At 39.3% G+C, this 25,587-nt stretch overlaps 1 protein-coding gene across 6 annotated transcripts in view; it reads left to right on the top strand.

Moving 5' to 3' along the window:
- Positions 1 to 25,587, top strand: part of CHD8 (chromodomain helicase DNA binding protein 8) — a 61,265-nt gene that overhangs the window by 19,208 nt on the left and 16,470 nt on the right. For 4 of the 6 annotated variants that reach the window (XM_019430563.2, XM_019430562.2, XM_019430560.2 and 1 more), the window contains exons 2-14: positions 578 to 1,637; positions 2,490 to 2,861; positions 3,585 to 3,970; positions 5,371 to 5,485; positions 12,991 to 13,173; positions 13,254 to 13,322; positions 13,683 to 13,738; positions 14,251 to 14,368; positions 17,953 to 18,036; positions 21,465 to 21,602; positions 23,142 to 23,263; positions 23,419 to 23,662; positions 24,497 to 24,673. In XM_019430563.2, the coding sequence (XP_019286108.2) occupies positions 795 to 1,637; positions 2,490 to 2,861; positions 3,585 to 3,970; positions 5,371 to 5,485; positions 12,991 to 13,173; positions 13,254 to 13,322; positions 13,683 to 13,738; positions 14,251 to 14,368; positions 17,953 to 18,036; positions 21,465 to 21,602; positions 23,142 to 23,263; positions 23,419 to 23,662; positions 24,497 to 24,673 (2,907 nt within the window). In that variant the 5' untranslated portion in view covers positions 578 to 794. The remainder of the gene's footprint in view (positions 1 to 577; positions 1,638 to 2,489; positions 2,862 to 3,584; positions 3,971 to 5,370; positions 5,486 to 12,990; positions 13,174 to 13,253; positions 13,323 to 13,682; positions 13,739 to 14,250; positions 14,369 to 17,952; positions 18,037 to 21,464; positions 21,603 to 23,141; positions 23,264 to 23,418; positions 23,663 to 24,496; positions 24,674 to 25,587) is intronic. The other 2 variants (XM_019430564.2, XM_019430565.2) reach the window with 1 other exon arrangement.

The raw sequence follows: 25,587 nt of genomic DNA, 5'->3' as shown, positions 1-25,587 counted from the left end.
ATATGTTAATTAGCACAAAGTTTGGGAAACTTCCTGGGTAAAATTACACTATAACTATAGCAAGATTATACCGTGAGCTTTAGTTAAAAGCGGTTATTTTTGCCAGTAGTAAGTAAAAGCATATAAAATACAAGGGAAATTTATGAAATACAATATATTCAGAAACCTTTATCTACATTCAGAAGCGTTTATCTACATTCATTGAAATGTTGCTGGTATCTTGTAAAGCTCTGTCAACTTAACCTCAAATAGAAGGCGAATGAATGTTAAATTTCCTGATCTGTACCCAAGAATGATAATTATAAAGAAATGGACACAGACAGCAAAGCTCTTGACAGACAGAAACTTCAGAGTGTGTAGGTGTAAGCCCAAAAAGGGGGTTTTATTTCTTTTATAGATTTAGTTTGAAGCAAAAATGTGGGTATTCTCTCTGCTGTGTCTTTGTCCTCAGATTACCTCACGTTTCCCTCTTTTCTTGTTCTGATGCCAGTTGATATAAAGGGTAGTACCTAAGAAGGAGAGATTTTCTTTGAGGGCACCAACTTTGCTTATTTTTCATTTGTCTTCCTCACAACAGGAGTTTCACCATCTTCCTCTGAAGACCTAGCCATCTTGCTCCATGAAGGTCAGGACAATCTGACATGCACTTGTTTCTTGCCTCTTTTTACCTGAAGAGTAGTCCTCTTCCATTGTGTACATTTTTTTCTTAATAGGGGAGGGGAGGGGAGAGCCAGTACCCCCCCTCCCCTTCCCTCCCTAGACCTTGGGGAAGTACCCTCCATTGCTTTCCCAAGATGGCAGACCCCATCATGGATCTGTTTGATGACCCAAATTTATTTGGCCTGGACTCTCTGACTGATGACAGCTTCAACCAGGTCACACAAGACCCCATTGAGGAAGCCCTTGGACTGCCAAGCTCTCTGGACTCCTTGGATCAGATGAACCAGGAAGGTGGAGGTGGTGATGTGGGGAATTCATCAGCAAGTGACCTGGTCCCCCCACCAGATGAGACAGCCCCCACAGAACTTCCCAAAGAATCAACAGCTCCAGCTCCAGAATCTTTAACTTTGCATGATTATACCACTCAGCCCGTCAGCCAGGAGCAGCCAGCCCAACCTGTATTACAGACACCGACGCCAACATCAGGACTTTTGCAGGTCTCCAAGAGCCAGGAGATCCTGAGCCAAGGGAATCCTTTCATGGGTGTCTCTGCCACAGCTGTCTCTTCCAGTAGTGCTGGAGGGCAACCACCTCAGTCAGCCCCTAAGATTGTTATCCTTAAGGCCCCACCAAGCTCCTCAGTCACTGGTGCCCATGTGGCACAAATTCAGGCCCAAGGTATCACCAGCACAGCTCAGCCCCTGGTGGCTGGCACAGCCAATGGTGGAAAAGTTACTTTTACCAAAGTGCTAACCGGCACTCCCCTTCGACCAGGTGTTTCCATTGTCTCTGGTAATACAGTGTTGGCCGCCAAGGTCCCTGGGAACCAGGCTACTGTTCAGCGCATTGTCCAGCCCAGCCGACCAGTAAAGCAGCTGGTCCTACAGCCAGTTAAGGGTTCAGCTCCTGCTGGAAACCCTGGGGCCACAGGGCCCCCACTGAAGCCTGCAGTTACACTGACCTCTACACCTACCCAGGTGACTTGAGTGAAAGGGGGAGGTGAATTTTGGTTTAGTAGAGGGCCCAGCAACTGTGTGAGAAGAGAGCACATGAGACCAATCTCTAGAAAATCCTGTTTAAATTCTACCTTTGCTTTTTTTTTTTTTTTAAAGTTAATGTTGACAACCCCGTATTTACTACTTACTAGATGAAAGCAGTTAATGTTAACATTTTTTGAGCTCTTATTACATGTTTACACTGTGCCTCGCTGGTGCTGAACAAGACAGACACAGTCCCTGTCCTTACAGAGCTCACGGTCTGCCAGGAAGGCAGACATTAAACAAGAATTCATAGTACTGTATAATATAAAGTTTTATGAGAAATATTGGATGCTGTGGGAACAGTCATTATTTATATTTACAAGACTTACAGAAGCTATATGTTTTCCCTGTTCTTACTGAGATTGTCCTTTATCCAGTGAAAAGGCTAGTTTCTATTGTAAGAAAGTAGAGGTTCTAACTTCTGAATAAAGGGCCAGATGAGTTTGTGGGGGAGGGGGTAGTATTAAGATAAGTAGGATCAGAGGAAAGAAGGTATGAGGAGGCTGGTTATAAAGACTTCGGTTCTAACAGACTGCCAAAAAATGGAATGACTACCTTAGAAGATAGCCTTCTGTGAGGAGTTTGTCAAAAATAGGGCCTGACACCCACTGGGCAGAGGTGATAGAAGACTCAGTCAGGACAGCTAGGAGGATGGACAAAATAAAATGTACTCTGTCTTCTGACTCTCAGTTTTTATGGTTCTAGGATGAGGAAAATTGGTGTAAATATTTAAGAGTATACCATTCTTTAATGTCGTGCCTCTCTTGCAATTTCCTTTCTTCACTCTAGGGTGAATCGAAACGCATCACCCTGGTCCTCCAGCAGCCACAGTCTGGAGGTCCCCAAGGACACCGGCATGTCGTTCTAGGGAGTCTACCAGGCAAGATAGTGTTACAGGGCAACCAGCTGGCAGCCCTGACTCAAGCCAAGAATGCTCAGGGGCAGCCCGCCAAAGTAGTAACTATCCAGCTGCAGGTGCAACAGCCACAGCAGAAAATCCAGATCGTACCACAGCCTCCATCATCGCAGCCTCAGCCACCGCCACCACCCTCCACCCAGCCAGTGACACTCTCCTCTGTGCAGCAGGCTCAGATAATGGGGCCGGGACAGAGCCCAGGGCAAAGACTTTCAGTACCGCTCAAGGTGGTGCTGCAGCCACAGGTGAGACTTCCACAGGGAGCAGGGAGGACCAACCTGGCCCCTTGCTGTCACCCTCCACAACCACTCATTGTTGAATGTGGGGTCACTCTAGAGTCACGCCTCTGAACTGAAATGCAGTCTTTTATTCCTTTTACCAGTGGAAATTTTCTTTTAATTATGTCATGAAAAGATTTGAGGGTTATTGTTGGGTTTGGGTTAAGAGATGATTTGTCTAATATAAGTCTTTGAACTGTTTTATTTACAATCTTTTCCTACTATTGTGGAGTAAAAATGAATGGCAATATTCTTTCATTTAAAAGTTGTTTTAAAGAGGCCAGGTGATTGTCACTCCTCCCTCCCTCACCTCTCCCACCTCCCCTACCTCCAGACAGGTAAAGGTAGGCCAAGAGTAGAATTTGAATTTTTTTACTTTTGGTCTAGTGATTAGTATTGGTTATATTGTTGGAAAATTTTCTAGAATAATGGAGATGGGTATTGACATTAGAAGCATGTCTAAAGGATATTGAAGTTTGGCATAATTCTTGCCTTTTCTCATCTCTTTCCCACTAAAAAACACCTTTGTTTGTTTGTTTAAATGTGTCTAGGTTCAGTCAGACTTGGTCTGAATCTGGTTCTTGAGGAATTAGAGATCAAAAGTTTCTAGCCTATCTGCTTTAGAGCTGGATTTTATTTAGGCCATGTAGCTACAAGCATGTTGAAATTTTAGTGTCTTTATTTCTGTAGGCTGGTTCTTCCCAAGGGGCCTCTTCTGGGCTGTCCGTAGTTAAAGTTCTAAGTGCCAGTGAAGTGGCAGCTCTGTCTTCACCAGCAAGCTCTGCTCCTCATACGGGGGGCAAGATAGGAATGGAGGAAAACCGCAGGCTGGAGCACCAGAAGAAGCAAGAGAAGGCAAATCGGATTGTAGCAGAGGCTATTGCTAGGGCCCGTGCCCGGGGTGAGCAGAACATACCTCGAGTCCTAAATGAGGATGAGTTGCCCAGTGTTCGGCCTGAGGAAGAAGGTGAAAAGAAACGCAGGAAGAAGAGCAGTGGGGAGAGGCTCAAGGAAGAAAAGCCAAAGAAGAGCAAAACATCGGGTACCTCCAAAACTAAGGGCAAGAGTAAGCTGAAGTGAGTACAACCCTCTGCTTTTTTGTTGGGGCCTTTGAGGGCAGTGTACTTATTTTTAAATGAAAAGGTTTATGTGTATTATTGTTTATTTATTTTTGAAAGAGAGAGCGCAAGCTGGAGAGGGACAGAGAGAGAGGGAGACGCAGAATCCGAAGTAGGCTCCAGGCTCTGAGCTGTCAGCACAGAGCCTGATGTGGGGCTCGAACCCATGAACCGCGAGATCATGACCTGAGCCGAAGTGGGACGCTTAACCTACTGAGCCACCCAGGCACCCCCAGCACACTTGTTTTTAAATTAGTTGCTAGAGCATGTGACTCTTGATCTCGGGGTTATAAGTGTGAACCCCCGCATTGGGTGTAGAGATTACATTAAAGAAATCTTTAAAATAAACAAATAAGTAACTAAGTAAGTAAGTAAGTTACTGTTGAGAGGAACTACTTGTATTTAGCAGCTACATAGTTCAAGGTAATCTGTTTGTCATAGAGGATAATAAGGCCTTTCTTTTCTCTATCCCAATGCTTTTATGATTTGTTAAACAGAAATTTGCAAATTAGCGTATTTTGAAAGAGAAACACCAAGGCACAGGAAAGATAGCCAACTATTGTGTTGGGAGTTATGTTAAAAGTTGACTATGTTTGTATATGTCTTCCTGATTTTATATCGCTGTGGTGTGAGATTTCTCACTATCCCCCCTACCACCCACATCAGTAAAAGAGCTGCTGGAGATGTAGCTGCCCTGTTCTTGCATCTCATCTGTGAACTAGAGAAGATTTCAGCAACGAGTGTCAGCCTGAAGCAGTGTTGTCAGAACCAGGGCTTGTCACGTTTGAGCGTCCCCTCTTTCTCATCCACGTCTTGTAGCCTCATTCCTTTCTCCCTAACTTCTACCCCTGGGAGTCTTCAGGCTTTGTGGTGGAATTATAATAATGCTTTATATTTGCAGAAGATTTTTCAGCTTTTAAGAAAAAATTCATGTGTCCTATCTTAGTTCATCCTCAACAACTGTCAACCAGGTATTGTCATCAGTGTTTATTGTATAAATAAGGAAGCTAATGCCCAGCTAGTGACAGACCTGAAACTAAAAGTGAGGCCTTGCAGTTCTTGGCCCAGTATTTATTCCACTGTCTTAGCCACCTTTCTTCAGGTATTTGTGAGTACAGTAGTAGCAAGGATTTGTCAAATCTGATGTAAAGGTCAGCCCGTGGCTTAGATACCCCAGTATCTTCTTTTTTCAGACACCTTGCTGTATAGCTGTGTGTCCCCTCAACTCCTCAACTGAAGAGCTAGACACTTCTATCAGGAAGTTTCATTCATATACGATGGGTTAGGTTAATTATATTTTTTATCTCCTAAATGAATTTGGCCCTTACTGAAAATGAATTTGGTTTTTCCTTTTTTAGCACCATCACCCCTGTGGTGGGTAAAAAGAGAAAGCGTAATACTTCATCTGATAATTCAGATGTAGAAGTCATGCCTGCCCAGTCACCCCGGGAAGATGAAGAAAGCAGCATTCAGGTAAAAGGATCCCAAACGAACTTAGTAGATAAATCATGTTTAATTCTGGCAGACAAACCAGGAATAGATACGAGAGACTATGAGCCTATGTACATTTTAAGAATGTTTCTATAAGAGAGGTAGGCCTAAAAGGTAAAAGAGGTGGGGCCTGGTCATGGTTGTCTCTTTTAAATGTTGAGGTTTTTTTAGCTAAAAAGCAATTACTATACAAATAACAATACTCATTTCCAAAATTCTAGTGTTTCAAAAACTAAGCAAGTATGAAATAATGTGCATGGTTGTTGTTATGGCTCTGTCATTACTTTGGTTTCTCTTAGAACTGTCCATCTATCTATTTGCCTTACCTTTTCTACACTTCAGGGTTCTGACTCTCTGAACTGTGTGCTTAGGCACAGTGTTTTTTCCTACCTTTTGAAGATGAGAAACATTGAAAGAAAATAAAAGAAGCTGGACCAGAAGCTGGACTAAACTTAGTCCTCTGTCTCTCATTGTTGCTTTACGGTACCACCTTTGGCTCTAGTTTCTAACCATACAAAGAACCTGGTATTAAGATTTGGGAGACCCATGGTTCTTCTAAGTAGCACTGTGGGCCTGGCAGATTTACTTAGCTTCTATGTCTGTGTCTGAATTTTTCCTTAGTAAATGAAGGTTTGGACTAAACGAACCTTAAGTGCTTCTCTAGCTGTTAATATTTATAAATGCGTACCTTCTTTCTTGATACACGTTCAGTACATTGGCTAACTGATACCTGGGTTTTTCTGGGGAAATTAACATGTGAGAATAGCCAAGAAATTATTGAAAAGAAAATTGAGGCAAAAATTATCTTTAACAGACATTAGAGCATATTATGATATAATAATTACTAAGAGTTTGGAATCAGAGAAGAAATAACATTAATAAAGATAATAGAGGGGCACCTGGGTGGCTCAGTTGGTTAAGCTTTCCTGCTTCGGCTCAGGTGATGATCTCAGTGGTTGTTGAATTCGAGCCCTGCATCAGGCTCTGCACTCTCAGCACTGAGCGTGCTTCTGATTCTCTCTCTGCTCCTTGCTTGTGTGCTCGCTCTCTCTCTCTCTCTCTCTCTCTCCCCAAAATAAATAAATAAACATTTAAAATAAAGAGAATAGAGTCTAGGAATAGATTCAAATGGTTATGAGAATTTAGTATATGAATTTAAATGCCATTTTAAATCAGTGGAAAGAAAAAAATATTAAATTATGTTAGAACAACTGGAAAAAAAAAACTGGATTTCTTGTGTCATTCCTCAAATACTAGTTTAATCAAAGGTCCAAATGTAAAACTTGAAATCATGAACTTTCTATAAAACATGGATGGATTTTTAAAATAACTATCAAGTAAAGTAGATCTTTGTAAGGGGGCATTAAAATTCATAATTCATAAATGGAACATTTATTTGACTATATAAAAATTATACATGTATAACAAATAACTCTACAAATAATGTAGTGGCTAAGAGCATAAACTCTGGAGCAAGAATTCCTCGATTCTCATCTTAACTCTACTAATATCGTCACTTCAGGCAAGTTTATTTAACCTCTTGGTGCCCCGATTTCCTTATTTCTAAAATGCAAGTAATAATGCCTACCAAGTAGAGTTATTAGGAGTATTAAATGTAAGCATTTACGAAGGAGAGAGAACAGTGCTTAGCTCATGGTAAGAGAGCATAGAAAGAGTTATGTATGTATATGTTAAATAAAGGGCTAAATTAAAAAAGTAAAGGCAAATCGTTGTAATACAAGAAATACAAAATTTTAAAGGTGGTGGATTAGTTTGCTAGGGTTGCCATGATAACATACCACAGACTGTGTGGCTTAAACAGTAGAAATTTATCCTCTCACAATTCTGAAGGCTTAGAAGTCCAAGATCAAGGGGTCGGCAAGTTTGGTTACCTTTTAAGACCTCTTTCCTTGGCTTATAGATGGCTACTTTCTCACTGTGTTCTTACCTTGTCTTTTCTTCGTGCATAAATCCCTGGTGTCTTTCCATGTGTCCAGATTTCCTCTTCTGCGGATGTCAATCGAGTTGAACTAGGGCCCACCCTGTCAGTCTCATTTTAACTTACTTCTCTAAAACTCTTGTCTCCAAATACAGTCACATTCTGAGGTGTACTAGGGATTAGGTTTTCAACATAAGAATTTTGGGGGATATAATTTAGCCCATTATAAATGGTAATGCCAGTGTTGGCAGTGGATTTAAGGAACAGCAAGCAGCTGATGGGAGTGTTGAAACAATCTTTTTGGTGAGTCAGTGTTTCAGTATGTAACAATTTGAAATGTCAATGCCTTTTGACTCCGTGATTCTGCATCTAGGAAACTCAAAAGTATGTAATGATGTATGTGTATCATAGCAATATTTGCAATAGCAGAAATGGCCAAAAATTCACTGTCTGTGGTGGAGAAATAGTTAATAAAATTCTGAAAATCCATGCACTAGAACACTACGTGGCAGGGAGCCTGGGTGGCTCAGTCAGTTGAGCATCCGACTCTTGGTTTCGGCTCAGGTCATCATCTCGCAATTTCATGATATTGAGCCCCGTGTTGAGCCCACGCTGTGCGCTGCCCACATGGAACCTGCTTGGGATTCTCTGCCCCTCCCCCACTCAGGCTGTCTCTGTCTCTCTCTCTCAAAAAAAAAAAAAAAAAAGGAATACTACCTGGCAATTAAAAACAATGAAATAGAGGGGCGACTGGCTGGCTCAGTCAGTAGAGCATGTGACTCTTGATCTTGGGGTCTTGAGTTCAAGACCCACTTTGGATGTAGAGATTACTAAAAAGAAAGAAAGATAAAATAAAGCATTAAAAAAATAAAGGGGCACATGGGTGGTTCAGTCAGTTAAGCATCTGACTCTTCATTTCAGCTCAGGTCATGATCCCAGGATTGTTAGACTGAGCCCTGTGTCGGGCTCCGTGCTGAGCATAGAGCCTGTTTGGGATTCTCTCTCTCCTTCTCTTTCTGCCCCTCCACTGCTTGTGCGTGCACTTGGCTTCTCTCTCTCAAGATAAAATAAATATTTAAAAATAAAATGAAAACAATGAAGTAGAGTAGGTGTGCTTATTGTGGAAAACTCTCCATATTAAATGAAAAAAAAATCTAGGTGTAGAATAATATATATACTCTCTCTTTAATAACATTTAGAGAGTGTGTGTGTGTATGTGTGTGTGTATGTGTGTGTATACAAATAATACATGTTTATATATCCATTTTTTTTTCCTGGAAGGATGCACAAATATTTTTAGGAGAATGTTGAAGAGTAAGTGGGTCATGATTACCATGCTCTCATTTTTGTACTTTGGAACTTTTAAACCTCATGACCATTTGCCTTTTTGTTTTTTAGGTTAAAAAAATATATATGTGAGAAAAATTACAGTAGGGCACAGAAGTAGACACTATGAATATCTCCCAGTCTAGACCCCAGCCTCACAGTCCCCCAGTTCTCTTCCCCAGAGGTAACCTCTGTTACCAATATTTTGTGTATCCTTCCAGAAATATTCTTTACTTTCATGAACATTACTTCCACTAATAGGGAATATTGTATTTATATGTACTTTTCTATACAGTCCTTATTTTCTCCAATAATGTATCTTGGAGATTATTCTTTATCAGGAAAGATCAATCTAGCCCACCTTCTTTGTATTATGAAAATTTGAAATGTACACCAGAGAGGTAATTTAATGAAGTCCTGTGTTCCATCACCCCAAAAATTCTCTTGTACTCACTTCAGTTAGGCTACCCTCTTCCCATAGGCAACCGTTGTTCTGATTTCTCTTTACCATAGATTAAACTTAACCTATTCTTGAACTTCATGTAAACAGAATGACAGTATGATTCCATTCTTTCAGCATAATGTTTATCCATTCTTCTATTGATGGGCATTTGGGTTGTTTCCTGTTTGGACCTGTTGTGAATAAGGCTGCAGTGAACAGTCTTAGTCGTACTTTGTGGACACAGGTTTTCATTTTTCATAGCTAAATCTAAGGAATAGCATTGATAGACCAGAGGGTAGTTATACATATAAACGTATAACTTTGTAAGAATCTGTCAACTTTTTTAGTATTATTTTATTTTACATTTATTTTTGAGAGGCAGAGAGAGTGTGAGTGGGGGAGGAGCAGAGAGAGAAGGAGACACAGAATCCAAAGCAGGCTTCAGGCTCAGAGCAAGCTGTCAGCACAGAGCCCGACACAGGAGAGAGAAAATCCGAAGCAGGCTCAGCACTATAGGGCTCGAACCTATGAACCATGAGATCATGACCTGAGCTGAAGTCAGACCCTTAACTGACAGAGCCACCCAGGTGCCCCAAACATCTGCCAACTTCTAAAGTGATTGTGTCATTTTACATTTTCACCACTAATGAGAGTTCCAGTTCCACATCTTCAGTATTTGGTGTTGTCAACTACCCCATTTTTTTTTCTTTTTTTCTTTAAAACAGAGAATTGGGTGCAGTGTGAGAGTGGGGAGGGCAGAGGGAGAGAGAGAATCTTAAGCAGGCTCCATGCTTAGTGCAGAGCCCAACATGGGACTTGATCCCACAACCCTGGGATCATGACCTGACCTGAAATCAAGAGGACACTCAACTGACTGAGCCACCCAGGTGCCCCTACCCCATTCTTTTTCTTTTTCTTTTTCTTTTTCTTTTTCTTTTTCTTTTTCTTTTTCTTTTTCTTTTTTCCTTTTTCTTTTTTTCTTTTTCTTTTTCTTTTTCTTTTTCTTTTCCTTTTTCTTTTTTTTATTTTAAAACATATTTATTTATTTTGAGAGAGAGAGAAAACGTGCACATATGCATGCACGATTGTGTGAGCAGGGGAGATTTTTAAACATTTTATCTGGAGAGAAAGAGAGTGTGTGTGTGTGCTTGTGCGTGGGGGAGGAGCAAAGAGAGAGAGAGGAAGAGAGAATCCCAAGCAGGTTCTACGCTGTTGGCGTAGAGCCCAGTGCGGGGCTTGATCCCAGGAACTTCAAGATCGTGACCTAAGCTGAAATCAAGAGTCAGGCACTTAACCAACTGAGCCCATTCTTTTTAAATAGTTCTATAACAGTGGCGTCTAGGTGGCTCCGTTGATTTTGGATTTTGGCTCAGATCATGACCTCATGGTTTGTGAGTTCGAGCCCTATAGTGAGTGCTGATCCTGCTTGGGATTTTCTCTCTCCTCCTCTCTCTGCCCCTCCCCCCCCCTCAAAAAAAAAAAGAAGAAAGAAAAAACCTTAAAAACAGTAAATAGTTGTGTAGCATTCCAGTTTGTACTGTAATTTGTTTAACCAGTCCCCTATTGATGAGCATTTAGGTTTTCTCTGCTCTTCTACTACCACAAATAATGCTACAAAGATTTGTATACTTGTTCAGATTTATTTGTAGGCTAATACCTTTGAAGTGGAATTGCTGGACCAAAAGGTATTTTCAGATTTTCTTTTATAGAGGTTATGTCCATGTGCGTTCTCACGGAGTTCCTCTTTCAATATTTGATCAGACTTTCTGATTTTTGCCAGTCTGTTAGGTGAAAAAAAAAAAGTATCTCCGTTTAGTTTTCAGTTGTAATTGTTTTATTATTATGAGTGTGAGCATCTTTTTACATTTAAGACCTTTTTTTTCCACTGTATCCATGTTATTTGCCTATCTTTCTGTTGTGTTATGGATCTTTTTTTAGTCACTCAAAAGAACTCTGCTTAGGATATGTATCATGTGATGTTTTCCTCCTCAATTCATTATTTGTCTCAGCTTTGTTACGATATTATATAAATATCTTAAATTTGCAAGGTCAAATTTATCAATTTATTAGAAACACCTTCCCTACTACAGGATTATTAAAAAATTCTTCCTCATTTTCTTTCAGAAATGTTATGTCTTTTCTGGGGTGCCTAGGTGGTTCTGTCATTTAAGCATCCAACTCTTGATCTCAGCTCAGGTCTTGATCTCAGGGTCGTGAGTTCAAGTCCCATGTGGCGGGGGTGGGGGAGGAAGCTTGAACTTAAAGAGAAAAAGAAATGTTATATCTTTTCTTTATAAGATTTTTAAGATCTTTTAAATTTTTTATTTTTATGTAATTTAGTTTCACCCTCTAGATGGATGGCCATTTGTTTCCATTCCCATTTATAGAATAATCTACTTTTTCCTCACTCATTAGAGGTGCTATTTTTATTATGTTCTAAATCCACAAAAGTATTTTAGTCTATATTTGGACATTATTTCATTGACCTGTTTGTCTTGGAGAGGTACCAACCCTTGTTAATTAGTATAGCTCTGTATTGTCCTTAAAATCTGGTAAGGCCAAGCACACTTTTTTAATTTTTTCTGGTTATTCTTAGATGTCTTTTTCTTTCTTTGAATTTTGGGATCAGCTTATCTAATTAAGAAGTTTTATTTTGTCCAATTCATGTAATTAGAATTGATTCTTCTTATTCCAGAACAATGTATTTTACTATTTATTCAAGTCTTTTTTAAGTCCTCTGGGAGTGTTTTAAAGTTTTTTACATATAGATTTTATATATTTCTTACTAAATTTAATTGTTTAGATAAATAATCTTTTTGTTTTCATATATAGCATCTTTTCTTTTATATATTTTATGTCTCAGTCTATATAAGAATGGTATTGATTTTTTAAAATTGGTGTTATCTCCCAGGGAAGTTTACTCAATATCAGTAGTTCGACATCTGATAATTCATTTAATTCTTCTGGGTTTTTCAGGGATATAGTCATGATTGAAAAATAATAATTTTATCTCTCCATCCTTCCCAGTTTTTTATCATGAGCTATAAAGTATTACTTAAAAAATGTTTTGCTCAGCCACTTGAAAGAGTAAGGTAAATCTAAATGTATCGATACAGAAAACATCTTTAAGAAATATTATTAACAGAAAAGTGGCAGAACAATACTATAATCATCACATGGTATGATTCTATTTATTAAAACAAAAAAACCTAGAATGAAAAGAAACAAAAACCAGAAACAAAACATTCTTGCACCTTTGCACTTCAGGTTTGCTCCTTGTGGAAAGTACATTGCACCTTGCAGGTTGAGTCGTGTTGCAGTTTATTAGAGCTTCTTGCCAGTAGTACCCAGGTTACTTTCAGGTGGATTCTTGTTCTTTGATTTGACTTTGGCCTAGGTCATGATCTCGTGATTCGTGAGTTCGAGCCCCACAACTGGCTCGGTGCTGACAGCTCGGAGCCTGAAGCCTGCTTCCAGATTCTGTGTCTCACTCTGTCTCTGCCCTTCCCCTGCTCATGCTCTGTCTCTCTCTGTCTCTCAAAAATAAATGTTAAAAAAAAAAAAAAAAAAATTCAGCAAATGAATAGGAATTTGGTACATAAAATAAATTGCGTGATTTGACATCACATAAGTTGGTAAATAAGTTCTTTATCTTTTGGTTTGATTTTTCATAGGGATTTTAGAGTAAAGTCTAAGTATATGACTAAAGGCAAATAGTTTTTTAAAGGTTTTCTCTTCGAGAGATCTATACAGTTATTTTAACCATTCTTGCCTCTACAGAAGAGACGCTCAAACCGCCAAGTTAAGCGAAAAAAATACACAGAGGATCTGGATATAAAGATCACAGATGATGAAGAAGAAGAAGAAGTGGATGTAACTGGTCCAATAAAAACTGAGCCTATCCTCCCTGAACCAGTGCAGGAACCAGATGGCGAGACTTTGCCTTCCATGCAGTTCTTTGTGGTAAGCTGAGAACTTAAGCAATATGAGAGGTTGTCCTGCTCCTCAGAGTCTCTGTTGACTGACTGCATCTTTTGCTACAGGAGAATCCCAGTGAAGAAGATGCAGCCATAGTAGACAAAGTGCTTTCCATGCGGATTGTGAAGAAGGAGGTGAGGCCTTAACCTTTAATGTCAGCTCATAATGCTACATTCACAGACTTTATTTAATGAGCACCTTTGGATGTCAGGATAAATTACTGCAGTGTAATTATGAAATATGGTGGAGGTAAATTAGCTAGAAAATAAGAACTGTTTTCTTGCCTCCTCTTTTGCTTACCTGTTTAAAATGGATGAAGGCTTATTTTTTCCAACTATGAGACCTCTTATATTGAAGTACCAGATTAGTTCTTTAATCCCTCAGTCAGTAATATACTTGGGGCATTGGTATGAAGCTCTACTAGAAGTAGTGGAATTTAAGGGTTATTTCTTTGACAAATAAAGTATTAATAACTATAATGTTTTTCTTCTCAGCTTCCTTCTGGACAATATACTGAAGCAGAAGAATTCTTTGTCAAGTACAAGAACTAGTATGTGATCCGTGCAAAAAGCTTTTCACCCTAATCTCCACAGGGTTGTAAAAAGTTCTCCTGTATAGTCTTTCCTGGGTGGGAATATATCCCCTTTTTGTAGTCTCCTAGCCTAAATTGTTTTCATTGAGGAAAATGTCTATTCAGAGAGAAATTCAGGAATTGTCATGAATCTTACTATTCCTGGCAGGAAGGTAGGATAAAGGTGATTCCTGATAAAATCTTTTGTGATCCTCTATACCTTAGTCTGACACTAAGACCTTGCTGCTCAGACTGTGGTCCATCGACCAAAAGAATTAGCCTCATTTGGGTGCTTGTTAGAAATGTGTACTTTCAAGCCTGCCCCAGACCAGGTATTCGTGTGCAAAATCAAGTTTAAGAAGCACTAACCTAAGAGACTATCTCCCACTTAAACATGTTGTACTCATTGTGCCTGCTTCTGGCTAATCCCCAAACCTAGCCAACCACCTCTCCTTTCTCACACCATGACTGGCTGTTTCCATCCCCTTCAGCTCCTATCTGCACTGTGAATGGGCTACCATCTCCCAACTAGAGAAGGATAAGAGAATCCATCAAAAACTAAAGCGCTTCAAAACCAAAATGGCTCAGATGAGACACTTCTTCCATGAGGTAATTAGGAATAGGTATTGCCTATCATTTATTTCATAGAAGCATAAATTACTGGAGTCAGCAGTCTTGACTGATTCTTGAAGGTTTATAGTTGCTTTGTGTACGTGGGTATGAAGTCTTAATTTTGATCATTGAACCTTCCTTACTTTATAGCCCCATGCTTTGTTTACCAGGTCTAAATACAGTCTTTGTAAGTTACTAGAATATTTTAATTTTGACTTGTTCATTATCCATGGAGTATTTTCAAGATGGGTGATAAACTGACCTACAGTCTATTTGAGGCACTCCTAATGTCAGTCTGTGGCAGCCGATGGTATCTGTAGGCATAAGCAAACATGTCGTTAAGAGAGAACACTTATTTTCTATAATTTCTAATCCAGTATATCAAGAAATCGTGATAAAGGAGCTCTAATTTCCCATAGCCATTCTTACTACTGGTTAAACACTGGAGCATTCATAAGGGTCTCTTGAGCCATATTTTAACTCTCCACTTTCCTTTGAAAGCTTTGTGTACACATCCCATTGCCAAACTGCGATTTTTCATCTTTATTATACATACGGTACTAAGTGCCTTGAGAAGACCAATTCCTTTTCAAAGCTTCTTAGAGCTAAAGGGGAAAGGGTCCAGTAGGAAAGGTTGAGGGAAGGAATAATGCAGAGTTTCAGCAGAAAAAGTTCTGCCTGAATACATCTGATAAAGCTAATTTTATACTACCAGGTTTGCCAATAAATGAGTTATTTCTCACATCACCTAGAGATGGCAAGTAGGACCATTTAGGTTTTATAATTTCTTTTTATATGAAAATAATTGGGTTGTGTTTTTTGTCTTTTTTTTTTTTTTTATGTTTATTTTTTTATTTTGAGAGTGAGAGGGAGCAGGGGAGGGGCAGAGAGAGTGACAGAAAATCCTATGCAAGCTCTGCACCGTCAGTGCAAAGCCTGATGCAGGGCTCAAACTCACAAACCTTGAGATCATTACCTGACCCAAAATCAAGAGTCAGACACTTAATTAACTGAGCCACCCAGGTGTTCCTTCATCTTTGTTCTTTTAATGCCTAATTTGTGAAATGTACAATGAAATTGTAATCCCATTCCAGCTGTACATTAGTACAATTTGTGATTGTTGAACCAACTCTATGAACTTATATGCCAATTAAATCTCCATATGTAGGTAGGCTATTTAACCAAATCAGTCGTTCATTTATTCGTCATTTATTATGTGCCAGTCTCTATGGAGAACAAACCAGACATGGTTTGTGTTCTCATCCACCTCACTGTCTAATTGGGAGAGAGAGAGAGAGTAAAAAATAATTCAAATCATGATAAGTGCCAAAAAAGAGCACAAGGAGACGTAACGGGTGGGAAAACGCCTACTTTGGATAATTAGGGAAGACTTCTCTGAGAATTCAATTGTGAATAGGAGCAAGGACATGAACCCACGTAAATAGTATTGCTGGCATGGGAATCAGCATATGTGAAAGCCCTGAAACAAGCTGAGGAACTAAAAGGACAGTGGAGTTGATGAACAAAAGAGAATGAATGGCCCAAAATGAAATCAGAAATTTAGGCAAGCAGGTGCTTACAGATCTTCTAAGCACAGTTTGGTTTTAGTTTTGTTTACAAATGAAAATGATTAAATCATTTAAAGCAGGTCAAAGACATAATGCAATGTTCACTTTTATTTGTTTTTGAGAGAGAACACGAGCAGGGAAGGGACAGAGAGAGAGAGGGAAACACAGAATCCAAAGCAGGCTCCAAGCTCTGAGCTGTCAGCATAGAGCCTGATGCGGGGCTTGAACTCACGAACCAGGAGATCGTGACCTGAGCCGAAGTCGGACGCTTAACCGACTGAGCCACCCAGCTGCCCCCCAGTGTTCACTTTTACACAATCACTTACAACTTTGGAGAATGGATTGAAGAGAGTACAGTAAACAATATGGAAGCAGTTGAAGTTTTCTAGATAGGAAGTATCACAGCTTGGAATAGTGTGGTTTCACGTGGAGAGAATGGATAGATTAGAATTGACAGGGCTTGGTGTGATGGCAGGTTTGTGGTCTGAGCAAATGGGTTGAGGTGAGATCATTTATTGAATTATGGAAGATTTTAGAAGCAGCCAATTTGGGAGAAATCAGTTAGTTTAGATTATGTTAACCTTAAAATTCCTTAACACATCTGTAGTTAAGCAGAAAGATATTCAGATCTGAATTTTTTTAGGCTGCAATTAAAATTTTGAGTTTATCAGCATATAAAATAGTTATTAAAACCTTAATGATGATTAAAGTTCCCTCAGGGGCAGGGAGGATTTCTGTCCATAGTTCTGTATTTTCTTATAGAAAGTTCCTTCTCTAATAGAATGGGTGTGAGCTCAGAACCAGTGCTTAAAGAATTCCCCAAAATTTACTTATTTGTTTAAAAAAAATTTTTTTTTAATGTTTATTATTTTTGAGAGAGAGAGACAGAGAGCAAGCAGGGAAGGGGCAGAGAGAGAGGGAGACACAGAATCGGAAGCAGACTCCAAGCTGTGAGTTGTCAGCACAGAGCCTGATGTGGGGCTCGAACTCAGACCATGAGATCATGACCTGAGCTGTAGTCAGTCGCCCAACTGACTGAGCCACCCAGGTGCCCCTTATTTGTTTGTTTTTAGAGAAATTCCCCCAAATTTCAAGGTCTGGGTGAAGGAGAAGGAATTGTATGCCAGAGTTACAGGAGAAAGATTAGGAAAAGATATGTCACAAGAAGCACTGGCAACAAGTGTCTGAAGAAAGAAGAGTTTTTTCCTTAAAGTTTCTCTGAGATCTTTGGAGCCGTGGGTTATATATTTTCATATACCATCCAGAGTCGGATGCCAGTGACTTAGAAGAAAAAGAACCAAAGTGATTGAAAATTGGCCAAAACAAAAACCAGAACCAAAATAAAGGGCAGGTGGGGGGGTGCTACTGATGAGACTATGGTGTCTCAGCAAATCCCAGGGAAGGGAGTGCTTAATGGAGAGAATTAGGAATTGTGGAATGCTTTTCAGAGGTAAAGCGAACTGGGGACAAAACTATTTCATTATATTTGGCAATTTGGAGATCATTAATGACCTTGACAAAAATAAATAGTTCAGTTGTGTGAGGAAAGTGGACGGAAGAGTGGAATGGATGGGCAGGGAAGGTGATGACATGGAGATACCTTGTGTTTAAACCAGTTGGGAAAAATTGGCTATGAAGCAGAACAGAAAAATCATTACAGGGAGATGAAGAGTAATTTAAGATGTGCCTTAATAGAGAATATCCATGTGTTTGTGGGAATGATCCAGTAGAGAGGGATTAAGAAGGTGAGAAGGGATGGAATCCAGACCACATATGGAGAGAATGGCCGCTCTTAGGAGACTTGCTCTGGTAATAGGTGAGAGGATAGGTGCAGGCTCAGGTAAGTTTTTAGAATTTGATACTGTGAAATTTGGGATCTCCCTTCTGAAGACTTCTTTTAAAAAAAAAAAGGTTTTTTTTGGAATAGGATCATCAAAGTAAAGGTGGGGTGGAAGGTTGGGTCTATTGGACAATGATCTTTTGGTCTTACTGTTTGTTTGATAACTCCTTTAGGATGAAGAGCCCTTCAATCCTGACTATGTAGAGGTGGATAGGATATTGGATGAGTCTCACAGCATTGACAAAGATAATGGGGAGGTAAGTTGAGGCATGGAAGAACATGAAAGGTCTTAGATTTCTGCTGGTCTGCTTGCCCATCTTTTATTTTTCAGATATGGCTAAAAAAATCCCTGGGACAAAGAGGTATTTTTGAGTTTTTCTGAGAGCTCTTTGGAATGAAATTGGGAAGATTAAGGGAGTAGGGAGAGAGGCTAAAAGGAAAGCTTTCCATAAAATCAAACATTTGAGAGCTATATTTATAAGTACCAAGAGCTGTATGAACAAGTACTCATTCACCTTGATCTCATTTTCTCTCAGATTTTATATGGGAGACCCCTGACATTCAGTTGAGGGTGAGAGAAGGGGAGAGCAGTAGAGATACTTCACAAATCTTCATAGTTATAAATGTAAAAATACCTGTGCAGACTCTTAGCTTTCTTCATGTTGTTGAGAATTACTAAGTTTTTAAAAATTTTTTAATGTTTTTATTTATTTTTGAAGGAGAGAGAGAGCATGAGCAGGGGAGGAGCAGAGAGAGAGAGAGAGAGAGAGAGAGAGAGGGAGACACAGAATTCGAAGCAGGCTCCAGGCTCTGAGCTGTCAGCACAGAGCCCAATGCAGGACTCAAACTCACAAAATGTGAGATCATGACCTGAGCAGAAGTTAGACGCTTAACCAGCTGAGCCACCCAGTTGCCCCAGAGAATTACTGATTTTTTTTAAATGTTTATTTATTTATTTTGAGAGAGTGAGTGTGTGTGAGCAGGGGAAGGGCAGAAAGAAAGGGAGAGGGAGAGAATCCCAAGCAGGCTCCATTCTGGGAGCGCAGAGCCCCACACAGGGCTCTTTGTCCCATGAGCCAGTTGCGAGGGCTCAACATGGGGCTCAATATTACGAAACTGCGAGATCATGACCTGAGCCCAAATCAAGAGTCAGACACTTAACGGAGTCACCCAGACACCCCAGAGAATTACTTATTTGGTGAACTTACCATCAATTAATGCGTTTTGATTTATCATTAAAACTGATTTGAATCTGTACTTTTTTTTTAATGTTTACTTTTGAGAGAGAGAGAGCCGCAGGGGAGGGGCAGAGAGAGAGGGCAACAGAGGATCTGAAGCAGGCTCCACACTGACAGAGAACCCAGTGTGGGGCTCCAGCCTATGAACGATGAGATCATGACCTAAGCCAAAGTTGGACACTCAACCAGGTGCCCCTGAATCTATACTTTTAAACAGAATGTGGGATTCCCTTCCCACAGATTCAGATTCAGTAGGTCTAGGGTGGGACCCAGAGATCTGTATTTTTAAGTTTGTTCTCCAAGGGATTCTCAGGCATAGCTTCATTGGGAATCAGAGCACTAAAGCTCTGTTAGCAGATTTTACACATGCTAAAACACTTGCTAATACAGATTCATAAATTACTTTTTTCATTTTCCAAGGAAGAATTGTAAAGATCTAAGCCACCAGTGAATTGAACATCCTCTCTTAATTTTTTTGAAACTTACTTAGACTGTGAACAACCATTTCCTTAGAACTTAGTGCTTTCTTTTCACTTTAAGTAGCAGTTTTGGTTTGCTTTGTACGGCCATATTTCATAAAGTTTTTATCACGTCTGACAGTTACTGCTTACCCAGTGACGAGTACAGAACCACAGAACCTTGTTAAGATGTCAGTGCCAGGTGGTGAGCTGGGCCCACTCACAAGTTAAGTGACATGTTTCTATACACCACCCTTACAGGACCTAAAAACTAAAGTCTTCCCTCTGTAAAATTCCAAGTTTATTGTATAAGCCTTTAGAGTCACTCAGAACCTTAGATGTCCAAGACCTATTATAGTTCACTATGTCTTCATATCCTAATAGGCATCCTCAGATAACATAGTCTGCTTTTGGGGGTAGGGGTGGGAGTTACTGTTTGTTGTTCATTTGTGGGAGGTGAGTGGGAAACCAACCCAACTATTAGAAAGGACAGGTTAGCTGCTATTAAATTCTTCTCATCATTTTCAGGATCTCAGTCTTCTTAGCCTTGAAAATCTTGTGCTATCAACATACTTAACTCTTCCAGAAGTAATTGGTCTTTGGTCCCTTTGGACTGTGTTGGAAATGGCAAGACAGAAGAAAATGTTTTAGTTCCCTGGTAAAACTTTTGCTGCCAGTATTGGATATCATCCTATATACCCATTTCCCTCCATCCCCAAAATAAGTTTGCTTTGTCATCCTCTGTACATTACCTAATAGTGGAAATAAGTATTATAAATAATAAAGTATTTGGGACAGTAAATTATGATGCTGGAAATGTGTGAGCTGGACAAATGGCTTTATGTAGAAGGTGACCTGAGTCACTATAATAAAGGAAAGGAGCAACTAAATTAATTCTGGGGATCCCATGATCTGTGACTCTGTTGAGGTACTTAGATATAATCTTCAAATTTCTTGCTGTTTTGAGGGGTATTCTGTGAATTGATCATAGAGATTACTGTTGATTACATTAGGCCCAATATAAAGCTTTTTGTTTGTTTTGGTTTTTGTAGGGAGGGAGGGATGGAGGGAGGGAATCCCAAGCAAGCTCTCTGCCAACAGTGCAGAACCCGATGTAGGGCTCAAACTCATGTACCAGATCATGACCTGAGCTGAACTTGGATGCTTAACCGACTGAGCCACCCAGGTGTCCCAGCACTAGGCCCAATCTAATTCTTGTTTTATATAAGCCAGAAATGGAAATGCAGTCAGTGCAAAGATCATCTTGAGTAGTGAGAAGAGCCATTTTACCATAGGTCACTGCCCATCCCTTGCAGTAGAACACCTACATAGAGCACAGTACTGTAGGTGGAGCTTCAGCATTTGCCCTTCCTCTTCTCTCTTCTTACCTGTCCTCAGTGATAGCTCTTCTAGTTCTCTCCTAGCTCACAAGGGAATCTCTTTACCACCATATGACTACTCTTTGACGTAGCGTCTACACTCAGAGCTACAGAAGCTCCGAAGCCCAGTGATTTCAGCCCTGCTTTTCTCTTACGGGTTTAATATGTTCCTCGCTTAGAAAAGTAGCTTGGCTTCCACTCTTCCACTGTATTAAATTTGGTCCCAGGACACTAGTATGGAGCCAGAGGTCTATCTTTTAATTTCAACCTAAGTCAACATAATACAGGGGAGAGAAAAAAAAAAAAAAATATATATATATATATATATGTATATATATGTATATATTTGGCATTTGCTTGGTTGATGAGCATAATGTTTCAGTGCTTAGTGTTCTAGAAACTACTGGTAGAACTTTGCCTTTTAGAATAGATTCTGATAAATTGCTGCAAAAATCATCAAAGCCATGAATAGTACATGCATCTTTTTTTTTTTCTAGTACTTTTTAGTATTAACACCTTGTGATCTGACTCGATAGTCAAATTCTTATCCTTTGATTACAGCAGAGAACACAAAATCAGTTCATTAAGCCTTTAGCTTCTTCTCTCCTAGCCTGTAATTTACTACCTGGTGAAATGGTGCTCTCTGCCCTACGAGGATAGTACGTGGGAGCTGAAAGAGGATGTTGATGAGGGCAAGATTCGAGAATTTAAACGGATCCAATCAAGGCACCCAGAACTCAAAAGAGTGGTAAGTATATTTGCATTTAGAGTGTAAAGCCCACATAGGTAATGATGTAATTTTTTATTTATAGAAGCTTATGTTGTTGTTTAGCTTTTTATCATGGACACTTTCAAACATACAAAAGTTAAAGAAATGTTACAATGTACATTGTGAAGAAATGTTACAATGTACCCATCACCCAACTTTTAACAATTAATGATAGCTGATTTTTCATGTATTTCTCTATCTACTCATTTTCCTGTTTCCCAATTTATTTTAAAGAAAATCCCAGATTCCTTTATTTCATCCATAAATATTTTGGTGTTTATGTCTAAAGGATAAATAATACCATTTTTACACCTAAGAAAATTTAACCATTTCTCAATATCATCGAATAACCAATCGTTATATGAATTTCCCTGATTGTCTTCTAATGTTAAATTGTTTGAATTGGATTCAGAATAAAGGTCTATATATTACTGTCAGTTAATGTGTCTCAGATCTCTCTTAATTATAGTTCCTCCTGTCTCTCCTTTCCCATCTTTGCAGTTTCTCTTGAAGAAATCAGGTGGTTTGTTCTCTAGGGTTTCCATGGTCTGAAGTTTGCCGGTTGCATTTCCCTCGGTACCTTCTAACGTGTTCTCTGGCCCTTATATTTTACATAAATGGTTAGATACAGACCAGTGCTGTCCACTGGAACTTTTTAGCGCTGTGCTAACATAGTAACCACTAGCTACATTGCAAACTTTCAGTAGTCACAGGTGGCTAGTGGCAGATATAAAATATTATCATTATAGACAGTTCCATTACAAACTACTATTCTAGAAGCTTGATCAGGTGGGGAAGGGAGATGACCAGATCTACTTAATAGATGGTTCTATCAGGTTGTCTTTTGTGATATTATTAGCCATTTATGATCATTGCCTTGGTCTGGTTTTTTTTGTTTTGTTTTTTTAATGTTTATTTTTTTTGAGAGATGGAGTATAAGTGGGGAGGGGCAGAGAGAGGGAGACACAAAATCTGAAGCAGGCTCCAGAGTCTGAGCTGTCAGCACAGAGCCTGAAGTGGGGCTCAAACTCAAAAGCCACGTGATCATGACCTGAGCTGAATTCGGACACTTAAACCGACTGAGCCACCCAAGCGCCCCTGCCTCGGACTGTTCTTTAAGGATTCAGAATGATGATACTTTAATTGTACAATCTTCATTTATTAGCCAGAATTTTCTATAAAATACGACTCACCTACTGTTTGGTCACTCTGAGGTACAGATTGTATAAGAAAGGAGGATAAATGCTTTATTTTCTTTATTTTCCAGTTTTCAAAATAACAAGGTAGTTCTCTAGCATCCTTCAGAAGTGATCAATGGATTTTTTTCTCTTTTCGTTTTCCTTTTTTTTTTTTTTTTTAAGTTTTTTAAACTTACGTTATGAACTCATGAATTTGAATATATTTAAGATGCTTTTAATTCACATTTTTGAATTGATTTTAGGTACTAGAACTGCCTGGGACATTTGCCTAGTTTTGTTAATATCTTCACCCCACTAATTGAAATTTTCTCTTTTGTAGAATCGTCCACAGGCAAGTGCCTGGAAGAAGTTAGAGCTGTCACATGAGTATAAAAACAGAAACCAGTTACGGGAATATCAGTTGGAAGGGGTCAACTGGCTGCTCTTTAATTGGTATAACAGGTATAGAAAAGAGTGGGCCCATGAAATGTAGGCTTGGTCTGGGATGATTTTTATTAATTTTCTGTTGAAACAGTTTCTTTTTACTCTTTTGTTATGTACTTTTAAAAAGATGGTATCTTTTAACATGCTTTTCTTTTTCCATGGTGAATCTTCAGGCAAAACTGCATCCTGGCTGATGAGATGGGATTGGGCAAAACTATCCAGTCCATTGCCTTTTTGCAGGAGGTATATAATGTGGGCATTCACGGACCCTTCCTGGTCATTGCTCCACTGTCCACAATTACTAACTGGGAGCGAGAATTCAATACATGGACAGAAATGAACACTATTGTATACCATGGCAGTCTGGCTAGCCGTCAGATGATTCAGCAATATGAAATGTACTGCAAAGATTCACGGGTGAGTGGCATATCATGGGAATGTAATGGTTTGGAGAGAGTAGGCCAAGGTAGCTGGTATTTTAGAGGCTTTTCTATGAATAAAAGACTTTTAATGAGGTTTTCTTAGGTGATTTATGGCATTTTGTCTAGATTACATGAGGAATTTTTTTCACTTTTGCTCTTTTTATCCAGTGAACATTTTGATCCAGTGGGAGTTCTGGCTTCATTTATGAATACTTAGATTTTAAATAGAATTTTACCAGTATTGATAACTTTTAATTAAGAAAGAATGGAGGTGGTGAACTTAGGCCATTTCCTTTCTTTTTCTTAAGTCTACTAAAATTTTCATCAAGATCGATTCCTGTTTCTATATAAATTTTAAAATAAAAATTTGAGCTATTCATCCTTTCTTAGTTGTATTTTGCTGCTATTTTGTTAAACTGATTCTCCTGTCCATTTTTAGATAGTAACAGATATTACCTATTTCACTTTCAGTTTTGTCTTGTATGTTTCAACGGTGCCTGACCTTTGTGGATTTCATTGTTAACTATCAAAAGATCTAGGTTTTGAGATACATGAGCTAGGCATACAGCAGAGTCAAAAATGTCCAGCTTCATTCAGTGAGGTCTGTCATTTTCTCAAGAATCTGAATGTGTTGAAGAGACATTGTATCTTACATTCAGTGATTTGGCATTATTTATCATGAAGATAAACAGCAGCATAGGTGGGTGGTGGTGCAGTTTGTATTTCCTGTTGAGCCTGCCTAAATATAGAAAAGAGAATGTGTAATTCAGAAGAGGTCCCTGTTTAGGTTCATGGTAGGCCTTTTCTTAACTATTGCTTTCGTGCTTAGGGGCGCCTCATCCCAGGTGCATACAAGTTTGATGCCTTGATCACCACTTTCGAGATGATTTTGTCAGACTGTCCTGAGCTTCGTGAGATTGAATGGCGTTGTGTCATCATTGATGAGGCCCATCGGCTAAAGAACCGTAACTGCAAGCTGCTTGATAGCCTCAAGCACATGGACTTGGTGAGTTCTTCACATTGACTCATGGGCAAAAACACCTGAAATTAAAATAACCCTAATTCTCTGTGGAATTAATATAACTTTAATTACCAGAGAAGAAAAAAGAATCCCAATCCTGGTATTGGGTGGTGGGTATGACCTATGGGAGTGGACACCTGAAAGTCTTGTAAGAGTCCTGTATATTTTAGAATTGGAAGGTAATTGTATGTTAGTGGTTTTTAACCAGGTGGAGAGGCGGGATACTGTATTAGTTACCTCGTACTGCATAACAAATACCCTAAACGTTAGTGGCTAACAACTAATATTTTTTATGATTTTCTAGCCCAGCAACTTGGGCTGTGTTTGGCTAGACCATTACTTTGGTGATCTTGCCTGTAGTCAGTAATGTGGCTACAGCTGGCAATTGGTGGGCTCTTGGGTCATCTTCTATATGACCTGTTATCCTTCAGTAGACCAGATGTTGCTTCTTTACATGGTAGAGTCAGGGCAGTGTCCAGAGAGGGCAAAGGCAGAAGTTGCAAGGCCTTTGAGTTATAGGCTCTGAAACTCACACAATATCACTTCTGCTACATTCTCTTTGTCAGAGCAAGCCACAAGGCAAGCCCAGATTCAAGGGGTGAACCTTGATAGGAGGAACTACAAAGAATTAATGGCCATATTTAATCCAGCACAGGTACATTCCCTAGAGGGGGACATATTAGGATATCTGTGGGGATTTGAGCGTGGAAAGGCATATGTAATTGAAAAAATAAATATTTTGAATATTTCTTTGTTTGCTCATAATCATGTTTAAGTTAATTCTTGTTAAATATCAAGGTGTTTTTTTGTTTTTTTTTTAATGTTTTATGTTTATCAAAAGAGGGAGCAAGAGTGAAAGAAAAGTTAAGATAGTAATCTGGTCCATTCCCATAATTATA

This window comes from Panthera pardus, unplaced genomic scaffold, assembly GCF_024362965.1.
Source record: "Panthera pardus isolate Hobbes unplaced genomic scaffold, ASM2436296v1 HiC_scaffold_24, whole genome shotgun sequence".
In the NCBI taxonomy this organism is placed as follows: domain Eukaryota; kingdom Metazoa; phylum Chordata; class Mammalia; order Carnivora; family Felidae; genus Panthera; species Panthera pardus.
This window is presented reverse-complemented; position numbering and strand designations above follow the sequence as displayed.